The following is a 24,899-nucleotide window of genomic DNA, read 5'->3' on the forward strand; positions in this document are numbered from 1 at the left end:
TTGTGAACCTCGTCGGCCGCCATCCTTTCAGCTTCCAGGAGTCTTGCCTGCGGCAGAGGGTGGTCGCTTGGTTTTAATACGTCTATCCTGTGATTTGCCTCCAGCGGTGAAGACAGAAGTCATCCGTCAGGTCAGTGTTGGTTTCTGGGCGTGTTTCAGGGCCAGGGAGAGCGCCTTAGGGTGTTTGTTGTTGTTGTTGTTCCAGATTGCGTAATGGGGTAGGCGTTGGGGTGACGCGAAGGGTCATGCCGGCTGGTACCTTTTGTGTTTGTGGACCAACCTGGGGGTTCATGTTGAGAGTTTTCTCTGGTGCGGGAGCACGGTTACCGTGTTGGATCTGTAACCTAGCTGGATGCCACCAGGCCTTCCTGGCACAGGCCTTCCCTCACATCCTGTGCTTCAGCTCCTCTCTGAAGTACCTAGATAATAGTACTTGATGTACATTTCATGAGTTGTTTTGCAGAGGTTAAAAAAAAAAAAAAAAACCTCTCCCTCTCCAACAAAGAAGAAGATATTAATAAACTATTTAGTGAGGTAGGGCACAGAACCCCAGGCCTCCTGGAACCCAAGGACTGATAATGTTAACCCCTGTGAAACCATCCTGCTACCTCACCAAAAGCCAATTAAAGAATTGTGCACAAGCTGATCTTGGACCCTGCAAACCCCCTCCCTCCCTCACCTGGCTTTTAAAACTGCTTTGCCAGATCCCTTCTCATTTTAGGGCGTTTTAGGGCAAGAGCTGTCTTGTCTCAATGCAAGGCCTTGAAATAAACCTTTCACTGTTCCAGACAACAGCGTTTCAGTTTGTTTGGCTTTGCGGTGTCTTGAACATGATTAACAGCATGACAAATTGGGAGATCTTTGCTGGAGAGTAACATTTGGGGTGTCTGTTGTTAGGGGATTGGAACTTGTGTCCTCATTAGGGAGAGTGTTTGGGGAGCTTATTGCATGTTTAATTTTAGATGTGGAGTTTCCGGTCTTGCATCCATGTTACTGTATATTCCTATTGAAAATACTTGGTTTTCAGGTTCATCCTGAAATCAGGGCTTCCCTGGTGCTCAGCAGTAAAGAATCTGCCTGCCAATGCAGGAGACTGAGGTTTGATTCCTGGGCGCGGAAAATCTCTTGGCGAAGGGAACGGCAACCCACTCCAGTATTCTTGGGCTTCCCTTGTGGGTCAGCTGGTAAACAATCCGCCTGCAATGAGGGAGACCTGGGTTTGATCCCTGGGTTGGGAAGATCCCTTGGAGAAGGGAAAGGCTACCCACTCCAGTATTCTGGAGAATTCTGTAGAATAGTAGAGAATGTATAGTCCATGGGGTTGCAAAGAGTCGGACACAACTGAGCAACTTTCACTTTCCAGTATTCTTGCTTGGGAAATCCCATGGACAGAGGAGCCTGGCAGGCTACACTCCATGGGGTCACAAAGAGTTGGACACGACTGAGCACTAACACACTTTAAATACTCCTCCAGAAAGCAACTCTTGTTAAAATTTAGTATATTTCATTTTTAGCGTTGGGATCAGATGTGTAGGTATTGGTATGATTTTATACATTTTAATCTAACATCCTATCATAACCATTTGAAAGTTTTATTTCTTTTCTTTTAAAAATACTATCACAATTATGCTCCATCAAGTGGGTATTTTAATTTGGGAAGAAGCGATACAGATGTAGGTACTACACTTTTCAGTTCAGTTCAGTTCAGTTCAGTCGCTCAGTCGTGTCCAACTCTGCGACCCATGAATCACAGCACACCAGGCCTCCCTGTCCATCCCCAACTCCCGGAGTTCACTCAAACTCATGTCCATTGAGTCAGTGATGCCATCCAGCCATCTCATCCTCTGTCGTCCCCTTCTCCTCCTGCCCCTAATCCCTCCCAGCATGAGAGTCTTTTCCAATGAGTCAACTCTTCGCATGAGGTGGCCAAAGTATTGGAGTTTCAGCTTCAGCATCAGTCCCTCCAATGAACACCCAGGACTGATCTCCTTTAGCATGGACTGGTTGGATCTCCTTACAGTCCAAGGGACTCTCAAGAGTCTTCTCCAACACCACAGTTCAAAAGCATCAATTCTTCGGCGCTCAGCTTTGTTCACAGTCCAACTCTCACATCCATGCGTGACCACTGGAAAAACCATAGCCTTGACTAGATGGACCTTTGTTGGCAAAGTAATATCTCTGCTTTTCAATATGCTGTCTAGGTTGGTCATAACTTTCCTTCCAAGGAGTAAGCATCTTTTAATTTCATGGCTGCAGTCACCATCTGCAGTGATTTTGGAGCCCAAAAAAATAAAGTCTGACACTGTTTCCACTGTTTCCCCATCTATTTCCCTTGAAGTGTTGGGACCAGATGCCATGATCTTCGTTTTCTGAATGTTGAGCTTTAAGCCAACTTTTTCACTCTCCTCCTTCACTTTCATCAAGAGGCTTTTTAGTTCCTCTTCACTTTCTGCCATAAGGGTGGTGTCTTCGGTATATCTGAGGTTATTGAAATTTCTCCCGGCAATCTTAATTCCAGCTTGTGCTTCTTCCAGCCCAACATTTCTCATGATGTACTCTGCATAGAAGTTAAATAAGCAGGGTGACAATGTACAGCCTTGATGTACTCCTTTTCCTGTTTGGAACCAGTCTGTTGTTCCGTGTCCAGTTCTAACTGTTGCTTCCTGACCTGCATATAGGTTTCTCAAGAGGCAGGTCAGGTGGTCTGATATTCCCATCTCTTTCAGAATTTTCCACAGTTTATTGTGATCCACACAGTCAGAGGCTTTGGCATAGTCAATAAAGCAGAAATAGATGTTTTTCTGGAACTCTCTTGCTTTTTCCATGATCCAGCGGATGTTGGCAATTTGATCTCTGGTTCCTCTGCCTTTTCTAAAACCAGCTTGAACATCTGGAAGTTCACGGTTCACGTACTGCTGAAGCCTGGCTTGCAGAATTTTGAGCATTACTTTACTAGCGTGTGAGATGAGTGCAATTGTGCGGTAGTTTGAACATTCTTTGGCATTGCCTTTCTTTGGGATTGGAATGAAAACTGACCTTTTCCAGTCCTGTGGCCACTGCTAAGTTTTCCAAATTTGCTGGCATATTGAGTGCAGCACTTTCACAACATCGTCTTTCAAGATTTGAAATAGCTCAACTGGAATTCCATCACCTCCACTAGCTTTGTTCATAGTGATGCTTTCTAAGGCCCACTTGACTTCACATTCCAGGATGTCTGCCTCCAGGTGAGTGATCACAATATCATGATTATCTGGGTTATGAAGCTCTTTTTTGTACAGTTCTTCTGTGTATTTTTGCCACCTTTTCTTAATATCTTCTGCTTCTGTTAGGTCCATACCATTTCTGTCCTTTATTGAGCCCATCTTTGCATGAAATGTTCCCTTGCTGCTGCTGCTGCTGCTAAGTCCCTTCAGTCATGTCCAACTCTGTGCGACCCCATAGATGGCAGCCCACCAGGCTCCCCTGTCCCTGGGATTCTCCAGGCAAGAACACTGGAATGGGTTGCCATTTTCTTCTCCAATGCATGAAAATGAAAAGTGAAGTGAAGTCGCTCAGTCGTATCCGACTCTTAGCGACCCCATGGATTGCAACCCACCAGGCTCCTCTGCCCATGGGATTTTCCAGGCAAGAGTACTGGAGTAGGGTATCTCTAATTTTCTTGAAGAGATCTCTAGTCTTTCCCATTCTGTTGTTTTCCTCTATTTCTTTGCATTGATCGCTGAGGAAGGCTTTCTTATCCCTCCTTGCTATTCTTTGGAACTCTACATTCAGATGCTTATATCTTTCTTTTTCTCCTCTGCTTTTCACTTCTCTTCTTTTCACAGCTATTTGTAAGGTCTCCTCAGACAGCCATTTTGCTTTTTTGCATTTCTTTTCCATGGGGATGGTCTTATCCCTGTCTCCTGTACAATGTCATGAACCTCCATCCATAGTTCATGAGGCACTCTGTCTATCAGATCTAGTCTCTTAAATCTATTTCTCACTTCCACTGTATAATCATAAGGGATTTGATTTAGGTCATACCTGAGTGGTCTAGTGGTTTTCCCCACTTTCTTCAATTTAAGTCTGAATTTGGCAATAAGGAGTTCCTGATCTGAACCACAGTCAGCTTCTGGTCTTGTTTTTGCTGACTGTATAGAGCTTCTCCATCTTTGGCTGCAAGGAATATAATCAGTCTGATTTCGGTGTTGACCATCTGGTGATGTCCATGTGTAGGAACATGTAAATGGATTTCTTTTAACTCAAGTTTTTTTGTTTCTTTGACCAGCTGTGATGTTTTTCTGTATGTGTTTTGGACATGTTTTATTACGTTTGTTTGTAAACAGGTTGTACTTTTGTTGTAGCTGTAAATAGTGTCATTTTTTTTCCCATATGACCCAGCTCCCTCAATTTTGTGTCTTCTAATTTTATGTAATGAACAAGAGCAAAAATTAAAAAGATATATTTTGTCACCTCATTCCACTCAGATATTACTAATTGATTCCTTCAGATTGATTCCTTTATATTTTCTAGCTGAGCATCTTTGTCATCTGCAAATAGAGTTGACCAGGTAGCAAGTTTATGGACTGGAGTAAGAAGAACCTGCTTCTCCCTCTGACTTGGGTAGTTAATCTTTGAGTCAGGCTTCATCACTTGTGAAAAAAGCTGTCATGATTCCCACTTCATAGCTGTTAGAAAGATGGAATGAGCAAAAGTTCTTTGAGTACAAAGCAGAGTGCCTGCTAGTCTGAATAAATGGTACATGCACTTTATAGTTATTAATCTTTCTCAAAGGTGTCCCACACACCTTATTGAGATGTAATTGGCATATACATATATAATTCTATAAGTTTAAAGGTGTACAGTTGTGTTTATTTAATACACTTACATATTGCAAAATGATCACCACCGTTAGTCAACATATGCATCATGTGACATAATTACCATTTCTTTTTAGTGATGAGAACACTGAAGATCTACTTTTTTTTATTAACTTTCAAGTGTATGTGCTTAGTTGCTCTGTTGTGTCCGACTCTTTTCGATCCCATGGATGTAGCCCTCCAGGCTCTGCTCTCCATGGGGATTCTTCAGGCCAGAATACTGGAATGGGTTGCCATGCCCTCCTCCAGGGGATCGTCACAACCCAGAGATTGAACCCACGTCTAATACGTATTTAACTGTAATCACCATGCTGTACATTACAGTCCCCTTAAAAGGCTTTTAAATTTTTTTTTCGTTGATAATTTTTTTCCCTTTTAAGTTTTCTTTATGTTGTGAGATTTTTCAATATTTTATATTCTGGGCATACACCATACCTGTTCATAATGATTTGTTCTTTTAACATGGGACTGAATTCTGTTTGCTTATAGTTTACCTAATATTTTTGCACCTAGAAATAAAAAAATGTTTGGGATTTGCTTCAAAATAATCCAGTGGTGGTGGAGGAGTGAATGGAGGTGTAGATAAAACAAATGAGGTTTGAGTTGATAATTATTGAAGTCACACAGTGGATACGTGGAGTTTGATTACACTCTTCTTTGTTTGTTTGTTTGTCTGTGGCTACACTGGGTCTTCATTGCTGCACACGGGCTTTCTCTAGTGCGGCAAGTGGAATCTACTCTCTGGTTGTGGCACACGGGGCTTCTCACTGAGGTGGCTTCTCTTGTCGCAGAGCATGGCCTCTAGGCACACGGGCTCAGTAGTTGTGTGTGCCTGGGGCCTAGTTACCCCAAGGCATGTGGAATCTTTCTGGACCATGGATTGAACCTGTATGCCCTGCGTTGGCAGGCATGTTCTTAATCACTGAACCACCAGGGGGGTCGCTGAGTACACTGTTCTCTATGAGGGTTTTTTGTACACGAGGTTTAAATTACTGTTCTTTCTTTTGCTTGAAATTTTTTTTAAAAAAATTGTGAAAATGTATAAGTGAAACTGATCTGTACTTTAAAAGCTTTTTTCAAGTATAACACCCAAAATTAAAGGCTAGAATGTTACAGAAATAAAATAAAAACCAAATTAAAAAGAATAGAATATTACAGGGACTTCCTTGGCAGTCCAGTGGTTAAGACTCTGCCCTTCCACTACAGAGGCATGGGTTCAATTCCTGGTCATCCCTGGTTAGGGAACTGAGATCTCACACGCCAAACAGCATGGCTAAAAAAAAAAAAGAATAGAGTATTCCAGCACCCTAGAAGCCTCCACCTCCTAATCTCCCTCCTTTCCAGAGGCAATTAATTTCCTAAAAACATACTAGATTTGCCTGACTATTAACTTTATGTAAGTAGAATCATGCATCCATGTTTTCTTGTGTCTGGCTTCTTATGTTCAATGTTTTGTTGTGAAATTCATCTAAGTTATTGCATGTAGCAATAGAGTATTTCTTTTCATTGCTATTAGTATTCCACTGTATGGAAGTAAAAGAAATTGTTAGTCCCTCAGTTGTGTCTGCCTCTTTGCGACCCCGTGCACTGTAGCCTTCCCCACCTCCTCCCAGGCTTCTCTGTCCATGGAATTCTCCAGGCAAGAGTTCTGGAGTGGGTAGCCATTCCCTTCTCCAGAGAATCGTCCCTACTTGGATTGAACCCTGGTCTCCTGCATTGCAGTCAGATTCTTTACCATTTCTTTTTATTGCTCAGTCATGTCTGATTCTTGCAACCCCGTGGACTGTAACCATCAGGCTTCTCTGTCCATGGAATTCTCTTGCCTCTCCACGCAAGAACCTGGAGTGGGTTGCCATTTCCTACTCCACTATGTTATATATATGTACACACGCTGTTATAGTCTTTTTCCAGTACTGTTTATCGTAAGACACTGAATATATAGTCCCCTGTGCTGTACAGTAGGACCTTGTTGTTTATAAAGCCAACATTTTCGTACTTCATTTTTCCTGAACTGGATCTGTGTGAGATCTTAGCCATGGACAAGACCATGAGCTGGTTTGTATTTCCCATCTTCTCTTTCACTTTCACACTCTTCCAACTTTGTCAAAAAAGACATTCGTCTCACCCATTTCATATGTTTCTGTGGGACCCAACCCCATGATAGAAAAGCTTTCAGGGAGTTAAAGAGACTTGAATTATTGGGACATTCTGTTTGAATGAGTACTCGTGGCTACAGAGAGCTGTGGCCGTAGGTTCAGTCATTGAATTTGCTCTTGAATCCACAGATTCTAGTCTACAGGAACATCTTCAGTAATAGGAGGCTCCAGGCTTTGGAGAGCATGGATTCTGGCAGCAGCTTGACCTGAGACCCCTGACCATAACCTCCAAGCAGGCCTGGAAAGAGAGAAGACAGAACACAGCCTGGAGTTACACACTCTTTCTTAAGAAGTGGAGAAGATGAGCAAGGTCCAGGTGAGGTTTGTGTTATTTGTTTTAATCCTTTGTTTCCCAGGGGACTTGTGGAAGCTTCTAAAAAGCAGTCTGGTGAAATGAGAACAGTATGAAGTGAAAAGTGAAAGTGATGGTCACTCAGTTGTGTCAGACTCTTTGTGACTCCCATGGAGTGTAGCCCACCAGGCTCCTCTGTCTGTGGAATTCTCCAGGCCAGAATACTGGAGTGGTTAGCCATTCCCTTTTCTAGAGGATCTTCCCGACCCAGAGACAGAACCCTGGTCTCCTCCATTGTAGGCAGATTCTTTACCTTCTGAGCCACCAAGAAATCCCTGAGAAGAGTATATGTTAAAAAAAATTAGGATCTGCTGGACAGTAAGTTTAGGCTAAAATCTTAAAATAGAGGCAAATTCTTCCCTTATAACTTCTTAACCCCAGTTTCAAAATAATGAAGTCAGAGTCAATTATTCTTGGGTGATCTTTGTATTTTTACTTATACAAATGATACATAGCTCCATTTGCGTGCACAAGGTTTAAGCACACAAAAGTCTTTGCACCAAAAGAGAATATCCTCTTTTGCCTTTTTCTCACCAAAGGCTCACCCCGAAGGGTAACATGTTAATAATTTGGGTCTCCCACCAAATTCATGTTTGGTAAAATATATCTATATTTAGATTAATTTATGTATATCTTAATATATGCATTTCTATGCACACACATATGTAAACTTATAGATATGTAACTGAATATGTTATTAAGAGTTTTTCATATGTCTGGGATGAGACTATATACTATATAGACTATATACTATAGACTATACTATTTGGGGGCTTGATTCTTTTCATTTAAGAGAATGCCTTGAAGATCATTGATACCAGTATATTTAAATCCATCTCATTGATTTTAATGTTTGCATAATATTTCATAGCATGGAGGTTTAGGATACCCTGTCTGCCTCTAATAGACTTCTAAATTAATAACAGATTTTTCACTCATATAAACAAAGACATTCTTACTGCACAGTGTCTTTTATTTCTATGCAAATTTTAGTTCTTTTCTAGGCTGGGAAGGACTAATTTGTAGAATTCCACAGGGCTATGGTTTGAATGTGTGCCTCTACAATTCATTGTTGAAATCTTAACCAATCAAAGATGATAGTATTAGGAGGTGGGACCATTTGGAGGTGTGTAGGTCAGTCATGAGGGTGAGGTCTTCACAAATGGGATGAATGTCCTTTTAAGAGAGAATGCACAGGGATCTCTCGCCCTTCCCTGTGAAGGTTCCCGCTGTGAACCAGGGAGCGGGCCCTCACTAAAAGGTGGCCATGATGGCCCTTGATCCCAGACTTCCCAGCCCCCACAACTGTGAGAAATAAATTTGTTTTTATAAGCTACCCAGTCTGTGGTATTTTATTATAGCAACCCAAGTGGACTAAGACACAGTCATGGGCTTTCCCTGGTGGCTCAGTGGTAAAGAACCCACCTGCCAATGCAGGGGACACAGGTTCAATCCCTGGGCCGAGAAGATCCCACATTGCCACAGAGCTAAGCCCGAGCACCACAACTACTGAGCCTGTGCTCTGGAGCCTGGGAGGCACAACTGCTAAAGCCCACTGGCCTAGAGCCTGTGCTCTGCAACAGGAGAACCCGTGACAATGAAAGGCCCACACACCACAGCTAGGGCATGGCCCCCACAACTAGAGAAAAGCCCATGCAGCAACAAAGACACAGCACAAAAATAAATAAATACAGATTTTTTTTAAAAAAGGCACATGGTCTATCCTATGTGAAATAGCCACAGCCACAGTGCACATAATTTTTTATCATGGGGAAGATAAACAGAACTTGTTCCTGGGACTTCCATGGTGGTCTAGCAGTTAGGATTCTGGGCTTTCACTGCTGTGATCCAGGTTCAGTCCCTAGTCAGGGAACTGAGATCCCATGAACTATGTCATACGGCCAAAAAATAAAATAAAAATGAGATCTCTTCTGATTTATTAAAAAAAAAAAAAAGAACATGTTCTTATTCTTTTTCCACATGTTCCATCATGATTTGCACTGGAATTTGTTATTACAGGGCTCTGTGTCATTCGAGGATGTGGCTGTGGGCTTCAGCCAGGAGGAGTGGCAGATACTGGGCCCATCTCAGAAGGCCCTGTACTGGGACGTCATGTTGGAGAACTACTGCAACTTAGTGTCAGTAGGTAAGGGCAGCGTGTGCTCAGGCCACCCAGGATGGCGTTCTCCTGCTCTCTGTCCATCTCTGGCTCAACCCATGCCTGCTTCACTTACACCCTACTCAAATGACTGACCTCCCTGTCTACAAACTTACCCCGGCCCCAGCTAATGCCCATTCTAGCTTTAGATCAGAACATCTCCACTATGAGAGCTTATCATAGGGATGGTGATGGGCGTGCCTCTCTGCTGGTTTCCCTGGTAACCAATGAGCCAACCTGACATCAATTTCCCCTGTAACTGGTAATGCACACCCCACCCCAGCAAAGACTGCCGTCATGTCCTACCTGCCATGTACTGCACACAGTGGGGTATTGCTCCAGGACCTTGCGTCAGACAAGTAAGCTCCTCCCTCCATTAAACCACTGATGTCTCTGTCGCCGACTCCGGGCTCTTTTTCTTTGGTTTGAAGTTGGGTGAGTCCAGGGCTTGGCTTGGAGGACTGCAAGGTGCAGCCCAGCAGACAGCATTATAGTCAGTTGCCTTTTCTTTCTCATTCAGTGAAATCTGCAGGGTTCCTGGAATGTTGTGTTTTATGGTTGGGACTAAAGCACTGTAGGTCCTAGAATGCATGTTCTCTCTTTCCAAGGTAAAGGTTTTTACTTTATCGAAGTATAAGGGATGTGGTCCTCAAAATCAAACTTTGTACAGTTCTCGTAGATCACCCCGGCTCAAATGCTCAGCACCGGCCATCCCGTGATTTCCCGTTTACAGGATATCAGGCTCCCACACCAAATTCACTCTTTCAGTTGGAACAAGGAGGACCCCCGTGGACGGTCGAGGGAGCAGCCCTGAGTCCAACCTGCTCAGGTGAGTGAGCGCAAACCAAGAAGGTGGAACAAAATGACACGAAAATTCAGTTAGTCAGTGACAGATTGACATTTCTGAAGTATTATCTAGGGAACTTCCCTGACACCAGTTGATGACCCAATAACCTAACACCTTTCCGCATGTTGTTATTAGGGCTGTTCTTCTTTACCTGCTATTAAAGGATGATATCTTCTTTTTTACAGTTTTCTGGATCTTACTGTTGTTTGTTTCATCCAAGACCTTGAGGTCTTAAGGTGGTTCCATGCCTCCCAGCATACTCCCTCGTGCCTTCTCCTTCCTTTGTCTGCAGAGGCTCACTTCCTGTCCTCCACCTTACTCACTATGAGGTCTCTCTCACCACCCATACAAATCACTTTGCACTTAGCGCTGCTCCCTGCCTCTGCAGTATCAGCTCCCCTTTTGACAGAGCTATTCTCCCTCCCTGACTACCCACCTCACCTTCATTCATCTGAAAACCACACACACCTTGTCTCCCAGGGGACTTCTGTCTACTGATTGACCCTCTGCTTCCCCAGCTTTCAGGTTAAGGGTTTTGTTGTTAATCTTCTCTTAAAAGTTTGACTCAGTCTCAGGGCCTCAGCTTTCTGTTCTCTGCTGGAGGGCCCCAGGTTGACTCCTGCTAACGTCTGACCTGCACTCTAACTCTATGTGTGTTGCCAGCCACCAGAGCCGCTGGCCTGTGATGCTCTACTTCCTGTGTGTGGGACCAGAATCCTCTTTTCTCCCAGATCCTGTCTTCACCCTCAGAGTGTGTGTTCACACATATGGAAGATTTAAGCTCTCTGACAGATATTCCTGGGTTGACAGCTCTCTTTCTATAGTCTAATCTGCCCTCTGATTCTGCATTTTGCCTGCATCCAAAGTAATTGTCCTGCAAAATACTTTTTCCTTCAGTTTCATGAATGAGATCATTTTTCCTCCTGGTGAATTCTTTTCTTCCCCATGCATTTTGTTTAGGTTCTACCATATTGCTCTGCCTTTCAGTTACCTTGAGTCTTTCCTATTTGCTCTATTATTTCTGAAGGTCTCTGTGGTGGTCCAGTAGTTAACACTCCATGCTTCGTCTGCAGGGGTCACAGGTTCTATCCCTGGTCAGGAAACTAAGGTCCCACATGGCACAGGACATGGCCAAAAAAAATTTTAAAAGGCCTTCTGTATGAATTCCAGGTGCCTTCTTTTGGACTTCCCAGGTGGCTCAGATGGTAAAGAATCTGCCTGCAATGTAGGAGACGTGGGTTCGAGCCCTGGAGGAGGAAATGGCTACCCACTCCAGTATTCTTGCCTGGAGAATTCCATGGATAGAGGAGGCCTGGCGGGCTACAGTCCACGGGGTCACAAAGAGTTGGACACGACTGAGTGACTAACACTAACTTAACTGCTGTTCCTACTGACTTTTGTTTTATAATACTGTCATTTTTTTCACAAAGCATAGGATACACTTCCACAGTAGACATTTCTCTTAGACTGGGATCTTATAAGACCTAACTCAAACCATGGCATTTCTGTACTCCGTTTCCCCCCCGTAGAATTATCATGGATGTTTTCATTGTTCTTTTTCCTAGAAGAAATGTGGGAGATTGATCCTATGCAATGGCACCCAGAAAACCAAAACAGGATTAAAACTTTGGAAAGATGTCCACAAAGTTATGCAAATATTTTTGATTTATGCAAAAGCCTTGTTCCTTTAACACAAAAACACAGTAAGTTTGGCTCACACTGTAAAAGTTTGAAGTCACAGTTGGGTTTTGTTGTCGAGAATAGAAGATACACAGGAAAGGACTCTGATGGGTTCAGTGGGTATGGGAAATCATCTGTCTGCCTCCAAGATAATAAAACTCTTAGTGGAATCAAATACCATGGCTGTGTGAAACCCAGTAGCACTAAATCACCGCTCAGTGGCCGTCAGAAAACTTGTTCAGGAAGGAAGCCATATGCACGCAGTGAGTGCAGGAAAGCATTCTCCAGGAAGGCACAGCTCATTAGACATCAGAGAACTGAAAGGGGAGAGAAGCCCCACAGATGCAACGCATGTGGGAAAGCATTCATGAAGTTTCAGCTCACTGAACATCAGAGAACTCATACGGGAGAGAAGCCCCATGAACCTAATGAGTGTGGGAAAGCCTTTTCCAGAAGGTTGCAGCTCATGGGTCTCAAGAGCAGTCACACAGGAGAGAAACCCTACAGGATGTGGTGAGTGTGGAAAAGCCTTCAGCCAGAGGTTACCTGCTCAAGAGACATCAGCGCTCTCACACCAGGGAGAAACTGTATGGCTGCAGTATGTGGGGGAAGGCCTTTTCCCAGAAGGCTTACCTCATTGCCCATCAGAGACTCCACACAGGCGAGAAGCCCTATGAGTGCCGCGAATGTGGAAGAACCTTCTTTCTTTTTAAGTCTGACCTGACCAAGCATCAGAGAATTCACAGGGAAGAGAAACCGTGTGAGTGCAGTGACTGCAAAAAGGCCTTCCGAAGCAAGGCAAAGCTCATTCAGCACCAGCGGACTCACACCAGAGAGAGACCGTATGGCTGCAGTGAACGCGGCAAAGCCTTGGCGCACATGTTCTCATCAAACATAAGAAGACTCACTGGGGAGAGAAAGCTGTAGAATCCCCAGAGCTGGAGAAACCCTCCTTCGGGCGTCATAGCTCTTCATACCTGAGTGAACTCGTACAGGAGCAAAGCCCTGTTAACGCAGTGCTTGCGGAGATAGTGTCTTCGGGAACTCAGTCCTTATTAAAAAGCGAGCTGCTAAACAGAGTGATTGTGGCCTAGCCTCTTCTAAGAAGTCAGGCCTCAGTAGATAATCGGGGGTTTACCCAGGGAATAAGCCTCAGAAATGCTGAATGTGATCACCCCTTCAGTAATATGTCTTATATGTTACAGATACTACATAGAAAGAAAAATCCTTGGGTACCAGAGATGGGGGAAAGCCTTGAGCCAGAATCTTCCCCACATTCATATGTGTCAATGCTCACTTAGGGCAAAAATGCTGGATTTCCCTGGCGGTCCAGTGGTTAAGACTCCAAGCTTCCAATGCAAGGGGCACAGGTTCAATCCCTGATTGAGGAACTAAAATCTTACAGGCTGTTGTGGGGTGCAGCCAAAAAAAAAATATATAAAGGGTTGATTTCAGGACAGAAATGCCGTGGATGCAGTGGTTGTGTAGAACACTTCCATGAGAAATTAGACTTAGTAAATATCAGTGAGATCATATGGAGCAGAAATGTAGCTCTTGTGGGGAACCTTTTTCCCAGAAGTGATATCCTAGTGGGGTTCAAAGAGTTCCCATGGGACTGAAACCTTAGGAAAGAGTGTGATGGTCTTCAGTGATCAATTATACCTTCTCACTTGTCAGAGAAGCATAGAAAGACAACTCTAGAGGCACTGAAAGTGGAAAAAACACATTTATAAAGTGGAAGAACTCAGAAAAGAGAAATCCCCTGAAAGCCGTAAAAAAAAAAAAAGGAAACTGTATCCCCAAATTAAGTCCTGTATCACAGTTTTACCTTGGGAAATGGGGAGAGACTCCTCTAAGTAAAGGAAATCTTAGATGTCAGGAAATGCAGTATGGAGTGAAAACCTCAGAATATAATGAATGTAAAAGTACAGCTGTATTAGTTTCTTATGGCTGCTGTAACCAATTTTCACAAACTCAGTGTTTCAGAATAACACAGCGTGTTAGTCCAGAGATCTGAAATCCAAAATGCATCTCTCTGGGCTTAAAAACAAGGTTGTTGGCAGGGTCACATTTCTTTATGGAGGTTCTAGAGCAGACTCGGTTTCTTTGTTTTCCCAGCTTCTAGAAGCTGCCCAGATTCCATAACTTTGGCCCCTTTCCTTCCTTAAGGCCAGTGATGACTGGTCAGCTCTTCATTTCTCACTTTTCTGCCTCTTCCTTCCACGCTCAAAGACCCTTGTGATTACATTGGGCCCACCCAGAAAATTCAAAATAATCTCCTATCTTAAAATCAGCTAATTAGCAACTTCATCGCTAACTTGTGTCCCCTTTGCCTTATAATATAGCATATTCACAAGTCCTGGACATAAGGATGTAGACATCTTTGGGAGGCCATTATGCTCCCTACCGAAGGCCACCCTTTGGCACCCAATGATTCGTGGCCATCCCACATGTAAAATGGAGTCACCCTATCCCACCATCTCCGAGTGTCTCAGCCTGTCACAGGACCAACTCAGAGTCCAAAATCTCACCTAAAACGGATCCACTCGGGAGTGCCAAATCTCACCTTCTAAAGCTAGTATTGGTAAGCCTCTGGGTGTAATCTTCCCTGGGGCACCATTTTTCTCTGTGAACCTTAAAACTCTAGAAACAATTTATTTGGCCCTAAAATGACTTAATGCCATCTTCTGCCTTAATTCCCCTTCACCGTATAATGTAACAGATTTCCAGATTCTGGGAATTGGGACATGAACATCTTTGGGATTTGTCATGATATTGCCTACCACAAAAGCATTAGATTTCAGAGAGTTTGCACTTCAGTAAATTCCTGCCTACCCCTTAAATAAATTTGGAACAGCATGTTCCCAGTGAAGCAGTTATCTAAAGTAATTATGATCTAAGTACATTAACATTTTTTTTCTTTAATCAGAGAATCTTGTACTAATTCTTAGATGTGAACACCGTGGAATGCTCTTGAAACATAAGAATCAAATTGTCAGCTATGGAAAAGAACTCTCTCCTAATGGAACATGAGATTTTTGCTGCTGGAAATACTACCAAACATACGTTTGTATCTATTCTGAAATTGAATAGATTAATATATCCACATATAAAATTCCACAGGCAGAGGATCCTGGCGGGCTATAGTCCACAGGGTCGCAAAGAGTAGGACATGACTCAGCAGGCATGGATCAACCAGTAATGTTAATTTCATGAAGTCAGACATCCAATCAGAACCTACGCATGTATGCCAAGAAACAGGAAAATAGGACCCATAAATGTGAAGGAAAGTCTGTGGAAAGAGACCCAGAAAAATAAAAAATGAAAAAATATTTCTTAAAAACAATAACAATGTGGAAAACAATAAATCTAAAAAGAGGAAAAAAGTAATGAGAGACCCAGAAATGACATGGGTGATAGAATTAGTAGAAAATGATGTTAAAATAGTTCTTATAAATGTTATATATGGCCAAGCAGGCTGTGCCAAGTGGATTATGGAAATTATAATCTTCTGTGGGATTCTGTCCACGTGAAGAAAGGGACACATTGCTCCCTGGTGGCTCACAGGGTAAAGATGGACCTGCAGTGTGGGAGACCTGGTTCAGTCCTGTGTCGGGAAGATCCCTTGGAAAAGGGAATGGCACCCTCTCTAGTATTCGTGCCTGGTGAATCTCATGGGCAGAGGAGCCTAGTGGTCTCTAGCCCATGGGGTCGCAAGGAGTCGGACACAACTGAACAACTGACACACACATGGCCAATTGCGCAGTATCTCTTTTTAAAATTTTTGTTTATTTTTGGCTGAGCTGGGTCTTTGTTGCTGCGTGTGGGCTTTCTCTAGTTGTACCCAGGCTTCTCATTGCAGTGACTTCTTTTTGCAGAGCATGGGCTCTAGGGCACATGGGATCAGTAGTTGCAGGCCACGAGCTCTAGAGCTCAGGCTCAGTAGTTGTAGCACACAGGCTTAGTTGTTCTGTGACATGTGGGATCCTCCCAGATCAGGGATTGAACCCGTGTCCCTCGCACTGGCAGGCAGATTCTCCACTACTGACCCACAGGGGAAGCCCTGTATTATACCTCTTGCTTGAACAAAGCTTATCTAACACATACACTTGCTCCATAAGGTACATCACTGCCTTCTTGCACTTGAAGACATTAGACGGTACTTGAACACTGTGCTTGGGACCATTTTAATCAGCAGAATTACCAAGAAAAAGTATAAAAATATGAAAAACATGACACTAAGTAGACCATGAAAAGGGTGCTTGTTTGCAATAGGAGAACTGAAATAAGATAACATCATTTTGTTCAGACTCAGCCGGGATCATACACATTGGGCAACTCAAATTATTTGTTGCTCAAATTATTCTATGCAGATGTCTGCAGATGTTCGTGAAAGTGCTATGATTATTGATTTGGGGTTAAAAAGAAATTTTAACAGGTGAATTCACAGTAAATCCATGAATAATGAGAACTAACTGAACTTTATTTTTAAATTTTTCTGCTGGTTTATGTACATCTAAATGGTCATTTTAATAATATCCCTTCTACATATTTTAGATTTCCTATTTCTCAATACAGTAAACCTTTATATTAAACATTCATATTAATAATCTTGTGCTGATAATTCTTGCATGTGTAGTCATTTCATATCTGATTCTGTTATTTGTTCTATCTGTTGAAAAGTGTCCAAAAGCTCCTTGAGGGCAGATTTTTGCTGTGTTTATATGTTAGCACTTAGTTCTTCTTCACCTTTTAAATAGTTGTCTGAAATGGTTTATAGAGACATCTTATATCCCTGTTTTAGGGATATTTTACTTGTAAGATATAGTGAATATGCTTTTCAGGAACTTGTGATTTACTAGACTAGTTGATAATTAAGTGTTCAATTGCAAAATCGGTATAAGGGCATTTTACTTCTTTTCATAGTAACTAATGAAAACTGTTACCCAGAAAGAGCGAGCCGTGGTAACTTATGGTGAAAACAGCCAGAACACGTACCTGTAGGTCTTTTGCTTATTGGTAATGATCATTACCGGCTTCCCAGGTGGTACAGTGGGGGAGAATTCACCTGCCAACACAGGAGGCCCGAGAGACATGGGTTTAATTCCTAGGTTGGGAAGATCCCCTGGAGGAGGAAATGGCAACCCACTCCAGTATTCTTGCCTGGAAAAATTCCATGCACAGAGGAGCCTGGCAGGCTATAGTCCATGGGATCACAAAGAGTCAGATACAATTGAGCACACATACACACACACTCAGAATGATCACCATACATTGGAAGAAGAATCTGTGATAATTAATAAGGACTAGTGTCGTTTGAGAATATTTCTATGGACTTACCTGGGAGGGGGACTTCCCTTTTGGCTTAGATGGTAAAGCGTCTGCCTACAATGAGGGAGACCTAGGTTTGATCCTTGGGTCGGGAATATCCCCTGGAGAAGGAAATGGCAACCCACTCCAGTACTCTTGCCTGGAAAATTCCATGGACAGAGGAGCCTGGTAGGCTACAGTCCACGGGGTCGTAAAGAGCTGGACATGACTGAGCAACTTCACTTCTATTTCTTTACCTGGGAAGAGTGGTAGCCACTAGGTTCTGCTTAGAAGAGCCAACATCAGGATGTGTTACTGGAGAATTCTAGTAACCTATGACACTAGTTAACGATAATTGCCCTGTGTCATTCAGAACACAGCCAATAGCCTTTCCTTTTTTAGTTGCTCTAACGTCCAAAGAGCCTCAAGATACTGGAGTTGAGTTTATAGACAATCAATTTTCAGTCCTTCTGTTCCCATCAGAACTTAATGTGCTTTCATCTTCATTAGCTCTTTAATCTGCCAAGGTGATAGTGTGTCTGTTCCTTTTGTGCTCTTCCTAGACATCCCCCACCAAGTCCAATTGTAAGCATCCAAGTCTTTGTCATTTCCCATAAACAGGCTATCAAGCTACCAAACCAGTTGTGATCCTTACCTTCGAGCCCAGAGAAGAGCCATGGAAAGTAGAAGATGAAATGCAGCATCAGTACTTTTCAGGTAAGTAAATAGCTGAGAAGCTGCAAGATGGGAGACCTTGAAAGTAGTTGGACGTGAAAGGCTGACCCTTCCGAATGTGTTTAGCAAGGCTAAAACTCTGAAGGTTGTTGTTGTTTAGTCACTAAGTTGCGTCTGACTCTTTGCAACCCCATAACTGCAGCATGCTAGTCTTTCCTGTCCTTCACTGTCTCCCAGAGTGAAATAAACTCATGTCTGTTGAGTCTGTGATGCCCTCCAACCATCTCATCCTCTGTTGCCCCCTTGTCCTGCTCTCAGTCTTTCCCAGCATCAGGGTCTTCTGCAGTGAGTCAGTTCTTTGCATCAGGTGGCCAAAGTATTGGAGCTTCAGCTTCTGCATCAGTCCTTCCAGTGAACATTCAGGTTTAATTTCCTTTAGGACGGACTGGTTTGATCTGCCTGGTGTCCAAGGGACTCTGAAGGTCTTTACAAACACCTAAATCATCGATGAGGCTCTCTTGCATGCTGTTTCCAGGAAAATGTGCCTCTTTTTCTCTCTCAGATTGACTCAGTGTTCAGTAATTAGTTTCCTTACAGCATCCAGACTTCCTCCTTCTTCTTCCTCTTTGGCAGCATCACTTCCTTTCTCCACATTCTCTTTAGCCTCTTGCACGACTGAGTGACTAACACTTACTTACCTGATCAAATAATGCCACAATTCTTCCAGTTAATACAGCAGCACCAGTGCCGGTGGCTTTCTGTGGGCTGTGTGAGAATGTATCAGAGCAAACCAGAAGGTGGGGATACTGACCACAGTGGTGGTCTGTAAATGTGATATTAGAGTTTTGGGAAGGTTCATTGTCTATTGCCTGCAGAATTAATTAGACAAGAAAGAATCAGTAAGATAGGGTAAATACACTTTAAAAGCTGAGGATCCTTTGTTCTAAAGTGCTTCCCCCAGATGTTTGTGCAAGACTTAACTTGGCGTCTTTCCTTTGTAGTCATTGTTTGTGCCTGATGTGAATGGACCTTCTCCATACTCTGGGCATCTCCTAAAGTCTTCAGAGTTGAAAAGCATGAAGCTTCATCTTTGCCTGTTTCTGTCATTTGTTAACCAGTGTAAATTCATTAAATTTCATGGCCTTAACAATACTATTTATTTGCTGATGACCCCCAAATTTCTGTCTACTGACCAAACTTTCCCTTAGCCTCATATAGTCACCTGATACTTCTTTTCTGCACTCAGAGATCTGATACCTCCCTCACATTCACATCACTTTTGTTCCTCTTTTCGCTCATACCACAAGTTTAATCTGTCAGCAAGTTTGGTCTCACTGTCTTCTATATCCCAAGGGCTCCACTCTTTTCTGTTACTGTTGTTTTCACTCACACGTCGAAGTCCAGTATTTTTTGCCAAAATTGTTATAGTTTTCTTGAAAATACTCTTGACTTCTTTAATCTTGCTTCTCTCTGTTCTCCACACAGTAATCAAGTGATTTTTTGCAAAAATTTTGCTGTTTTTATTTATTTATAAAAAGGAAGTAAGGAAAGTCAGTGTTTCTAGCTACTCACCACCTCACCGCCCCCCCCCAACAGTCATGAGCATAAGTTTCAGAAACATCTGGCTTATTAAAGACATAATGTTTTGACAGTTACCTGGATTGAAAAAATGGGGAATGACAGGATAAACCATCATGTAGAACAACCTTCTGAGTGGGAGGGTAGAGCGCAAAATCTAAAGTGTAATCTAAGAACAATGCTATATGACATAGCAGATCATTACCAGTTTTCATAACCACAGTCCACAAGCCTAAAAACAGTGTGAAGTCACAATATTTAAGACCTTGTAATTCACATACACAAAGGATGACATTTTTGAAGTGAAAGCTGAGTCATCTCTCTCCTAGTATTACCTTGAATGGCATCCTGTTACTCTTATTAATAATATAATATCTGAATTCCTTCCAGAGTCCTCCTACACGTGAGCATTTCCTGACTACTGCCTACTTTTTTACTTCTTTATGTGAAAATGAAGTATAATGAAGTTAATTTTTCCAATCAACCCACGATGTAACCAGCATTTAGATTGGAAATACTAGAGTACTGTGCAAGATGCCATTGTGGGAATCTAAAACAATTTAGTCACTCTGCATTCAGGCCATTATGAGTAATCCTCCTATATAACTTAATACGAATGTCTTCTATTATTTTCTGTTTTTTCCTTTTGAAAATATTTATTCCTAAATAGTTTAGACTTCATGTGAAATCCCAAGATTATACACAGATTTCATGTACATTGTTTTTGCAGATTCCCTTAAGTGGTAGCATTTTACCACATTTTCTTTATTGTAATCTGTCTGTCATTTTACACACACACACACACACACACACAAGTACATATTGCTTTCCTGAACTCTTGACCCCTAATAATGACCCTTTATAAATACATAACTGTGTATTTCCTAGAAACAGGTAATTTAAAAAACATAAACAGAATAGTTTTCAAAATCAGAATATTACTACTAATTTAGAGTTTCCTCAAATTTTACTAATTATCTCATTCTTATTTTGATAATAATTAAAAAAAAAAAAACCTTTTTCTGGACCTTTACTTGCCATATTGTTCATTCTGCTATGAGTACTCTGGCTTTCATCTAGCTGTCAGGGTTTGCTAATTATAACTCAACTTCTTTAGGCAAGAAACTGTATGGATGCAATCAAAATGCAGTGGATACTTGTCAACCACGCACAACCATGCCTTGGAGAACGCACGCAGGAAATAATTCCCATGGATGCCGTGATTGTAAGAGAACCTTTCCCAGTGAGTTAAAGCTGGTTACTCATCAGGACACTCAAACAGGAGAAAACCCGTATAGATGCAGTCGATGTCAGAAAGCCTTCATTACGAAGTCAGCACTTGCCTATCATCAGAAGACCCGACACAGAGAAGGAAAGTCCCACAGATGCAGCAAATGTGGGAAAGCTTTTCCTTGGAAGTCAAAGCTCAGCTTACATCAGAGGACTCACTCAGGAGAAAGACCCTTCAGATGTGGAGTTTGTGATAAAGCCTTCATGGTGAAAGCACATCTCACTGTACATCAGAGAACTCACACGGGAGAGAAGCCATACAAATGCTCCGATTGTGAGAAAGCCTTCTCAAAAAAGACTCAGCTCCTGATTCATCAGCGAATCCACACAGGAGAGAGACCATATGGATGCAGTGAGTGTCAGCAAGCCTTCATCCAGAAGTCAGATCTCAGCGATCATAAGAAAAGTCATCATGCAGCAGAGAAATCCCACGAATGCAGTGAATGTGGGAAGATTCTGTCCTCTAAGTCAACTCTCATTGTACATCAGAGAACCCATACAGGCGAGAAGCCCTTCAAATGCAGTGCATGTGATAGAGCCTTCACATCAAAGGCACATCTCGTTATCCATTTGAGAGTTCATACAGGAGAGAGACCGTATGAATGCTCAAACTGTGAGAAGGCCTTCTCCACTAAGGCGTATCTCATGATCCATCAGCGAATTCACACAGGAGAGAGACCTTATGGATGCAGTGAATGTCCGCAGGCTTTCATCCAGAAGTCAGGTCTCACTAACCATCTAAAAAATTGTCATGCCAAAGTGAAACTGTGTGAATGCCCCCAATGTGGGAAGGTTCTGTCATGTAAGTCAACGCTCATTATACATCAGAGAACCCACACAGGTGAAAAACCATTCAAATGCAGTGTGTGTGACAAGGCTTTCACAGCCAAATCCTATCTCACCGTACATCAGAGAATTCATACAGGAGAGAAACCATATGAATGCCCCCATTGTAAGAAGGCGTTTACTACTCTGTCAGCTCTTATCAGTCACCGGAGAACTCACACAGGAGAGAGGCCCTATGGATGCAATGAATGTCAGAAAGCCTTCTTTCGGAAATCAGTGCTTGCTAATCATCAGCGAACTCAGCATAGAGGAAAATCATGTGCACAGTGACTGTGAGAACGTGACAAAGCTCTTTCGATTAACCTTATCTAGTCACAGAACTCACACAGAATGGAAATGCCATAAGTGTTCTCATTATACAGACTGTTCTGGAACTCCTTAATAGGAAAGAAACCTTGTACATGGAATGAAAGTTGTACATCTTCCATCTGAAGACATTCACCTTGTTTGATCATACCTTAGGGATCTTGCCAAAAAAAGAAACATTATAAAGTCAGTGAGAATGGGCTTTTCTGGTGGTGCAGTGGTATAAAGAATCTGCCTGCCAATGCAGGAGATGCAGGTTTGATCCCTGGATCGGGAAGATCCCCTGGAGTAGTAAAAGGCAACCCACTCCAGTATTCTGGCCTAGTGAATTCTGTGGGCAGCGGAGCCTGGCAGGCTACAGTCCATGGGGTCACACAGAGTCCGACATGACTGAGCATGCAACGTAGTATAAGAGGCAGTGATTGTCAAAAGACTTTATTTGAAAGTCACAGGCTATGCATTTAAGAGGCAGCCCATGTGGGTGCAGGGAAAGTGGGAAATTTTCTTTTTCAAGTCATGTTGGTTATACATTAGGGTATTCATTCAGGAGAGGGACCCTGCAGTTGCAGTGAATACAAGCAAGCTAAGAAAAGTCACATCTCATTGTACATAAAAATGGAAGTTTCAGGAATGTTTTGATAGTGACAGTATCCCCTGGAAAAGTCAAAACTCTTTGATCATCTTGTACAGGAGAGAGATCCTATGGATGTGGTGAATGTGGTAGTCTTCCCACATCAACATGATGTAAGATCTTCCTTACATCAACAAACTCAGAGAGGAGGAGAGCCTTATTAATGTAGTAAATGTAGTACCTCCTTAATGTAGATGATCTCCTTGGACTGCAAGGAGATCAAACCAGTCAATCCTAAAGGAAATCAACACATAATATCCATCAGAAGGACTTATACTGAAGCTGAAGCTCCAATTATTTGGCCATCTGATTCAAAGAATGACTCATTAGAAAAGACCCCGATGCTGGGCAGATTGAGGGCAGGAGGACAAGGAGGTGACAGTGGATGAAATGGTTGGATGGCATCACCGACTCAATGGACGTGAGTTTGAGCAAGCTCTGGGAGATACTGGAGGACAGGGAAGCCTGGCATGGTGCAGTCCATGGGTCACAAAGAGTCAAACACGACTTAGCAAGTGAGCAATGACCCAGGAATTCCACTTTTGGGTATATACCCAATAAAGTTGAAAACAGGTAATTAAATACTTGGATAAGAATATTCATAGCAGCACACTGCTCACAAAAACCAGCGGGTGGAAACAACCCTGATGCCTATCAGTGGCTAAATGGATAAACAGAATACATGTATATATGTAATAGAGTATTAATCACTCATACACGTGAACTGTCGATACATAGTATAAAATGAATAAGCCTTAGAAACAGTCAAGTGAACTATCGATACATATTATAAAATGAATAAGCCTTAGAAACAGTACACTGAGTGAAAGAAACCAGACCCAAAATACCATGCATTGGGACTTCCCTGGTGGTCCGCTAGTTAAGACTGCACTTCCAATGCAGGAAGCGTGAGTTTGGTCCCTGGTTGGGGAACTGAGATCCCACATGCCACCCAACTGGAAAAAAAAAAAAAAGATCACATATTATATTTCTATAAAATGTGCAGAATGCATAAATCTATAGAGACATAAGAGCTTCCTTGGTGGCTCAGTGGTAAAGAATCACTTGCCAATTCAGGAGACCCAGATTCGATCCCTGGGTCCGGAAGATCCCCTGAAATGGCAACCCACTCCAGTATTCTTGCCTGGAAAATCCCGTGGACAGATGAGCCTGGTGGGCTGCAGTCCATGGGGTCTCAAAAGAGACACGACTGAGTGACTAAGCAACAACAACACAGAGGCGTGAAGGAAAGTGGCGCTTACCAGGGCCTGGGGGACGGGGAATAGAGACTGAGTGAGTAATGGCCACAGAGTTTTCTTTTAGGATGATGACAGTGCTTTGGAATTAGATAGAGGTGGTGATTGCATAACATTCTCAGTGTAGTAAATGCTCACTGAATAGTTTGACGTGGTTAACTATATTTTATGAATTTTTACATCAATAAAAAAATATTTGAGAAGAATAACATTGCAAGAACCTTGGCACTCAAAATGAAAATAAAAATCATTTGTTGTTGTCCAATAGCTAAGTCATGTCTGACTCTTTGAGACCCTATGGTCACACCAGGCTTCCCTGTCCTTCACTATCTCCCAGAGTTTGCTCAAATTCATGTCCATTGAGTCAGTGATGATACTTACAGAAAAAAAAAAAAAAGAAACCAAAAACCCTGCACAGCAAAACCAGTGTAAATATACAGTCTTTAACTTAATAGATATTAGCTACCAAAACTTTATAGCTAACATCATATTTAATGATGAAATTTTGAAGATATTCTGTAGTTATTCACCAGTGAGGTACACAAATCTGCTGTCTCTATTCCTGCTAAACATTGCTGGAGGTCTTAACCAACATAGCATGACAATAATAACAACTAATGGGTTTAAAAATTGGAAACAAAATTGTCATTTATTTGCAGATGATTTGATTGCCTATGTGGAGAGACGAGAACCCATAGACAACCATGTAGAAAAAGAGAGTCCACTGCATAGCACAGGGAGCTATATTCAATATCCTGTGATAAACCATATTGGGAAAGAGTATAAAAAAGAATGTATGTGTATAACTGAGTTATTTTGCTGTACAGCAGAAATTAACATTGTAAATCAACTATTGGGAGAGAAGTGGGGACAGAAAAGGTAATGTATGAACATTGGTCTAATCATTTTAGTCTAGGGAGCAAGCTAGATATCATCTAAGCTGACATAAAAAAAA

The 24,899-nt window shown here is 42.3% G+C and overlaps 1 protein-coding gene across 4 annotated transcripts; it reads left to right on the plus strand.

Annotated features, from left to right (window-relative positions):
• Positions 1-24,899, plus strand: LOC113875591 (zinc finger protein OZF-like). Of its 4 annotated transcripts, none has more exons than XM_027514124.1 (6): positions 1-130; positions 7,145-7,331; positions 9,387-9,513; positions 10,196-10,354; positions 17,984-18,079; positions 20,733-24,899. In XM_027514124.1, the coding sequence occupies exons 2-6, from the start codon at positions 7,317-7,319 to the stop codon at positions 22,019-22,021; spliced, it is 1,686 nt and encodes a 561-aa protein (XP_027369925.1). In that variant the 5' UTR covers positions 1-130; positions 7,145-7,316; the 3' UTR covers positions 22,022-24,899. The 4 variants fall into 4 exon arrangements, with proteins under 4 accessions (XP_027369925.1, XP_027369926.1, XP_027369927.1 ...); XM_027514125.1 differs by having other exon boundaries at positions 6-130; positions 10,259-10,354; XM_027514126.1 differs by lacking the exon at positions 20,733-24,899 and adding an exon at positions 19,039-19,192 and having other exon boundaries at positions 10-130.

The sequence above is a fragment of the Bos indicus x Bos taurus genome, chromosome 18, assembly GCF_003369695.1.
Source record: "Bos indicus x Bos taurus breed Angus x Brahman F1 hybrid chromosome 18, Bos_hybrid_MaternalHap_v2.0, whole genome shotgun sequence".
NCBI lineage: Eukaryota > Metazoa > Chordata > Mammalia > Artiodactyla > Bovidae > Bos > Bos indicus x Bos taurus.

What these genes read in the sequence shown, in the direction of transcription:
- LOC113875591 (XM_027514124.1), top strand. An exon ending in CTGCAACTTAGTGTCAGTAG is followed by an intron (nt 9,514 to 10,195) that starts GTAAGGGCAGCG and finishes AACTTTGTACAG; the next exon opens with TTCTCGTAGATCACCCCGGC. An exon ending in CCTGAGTCCAACCTGCTCAG is followed by an intron (nt 10,355 to 17,983) that starts GTGAGTGAGCGC and finishes TCCCATAAACAG; the next exon opens with GCTATCAAGCTACCAAACCA.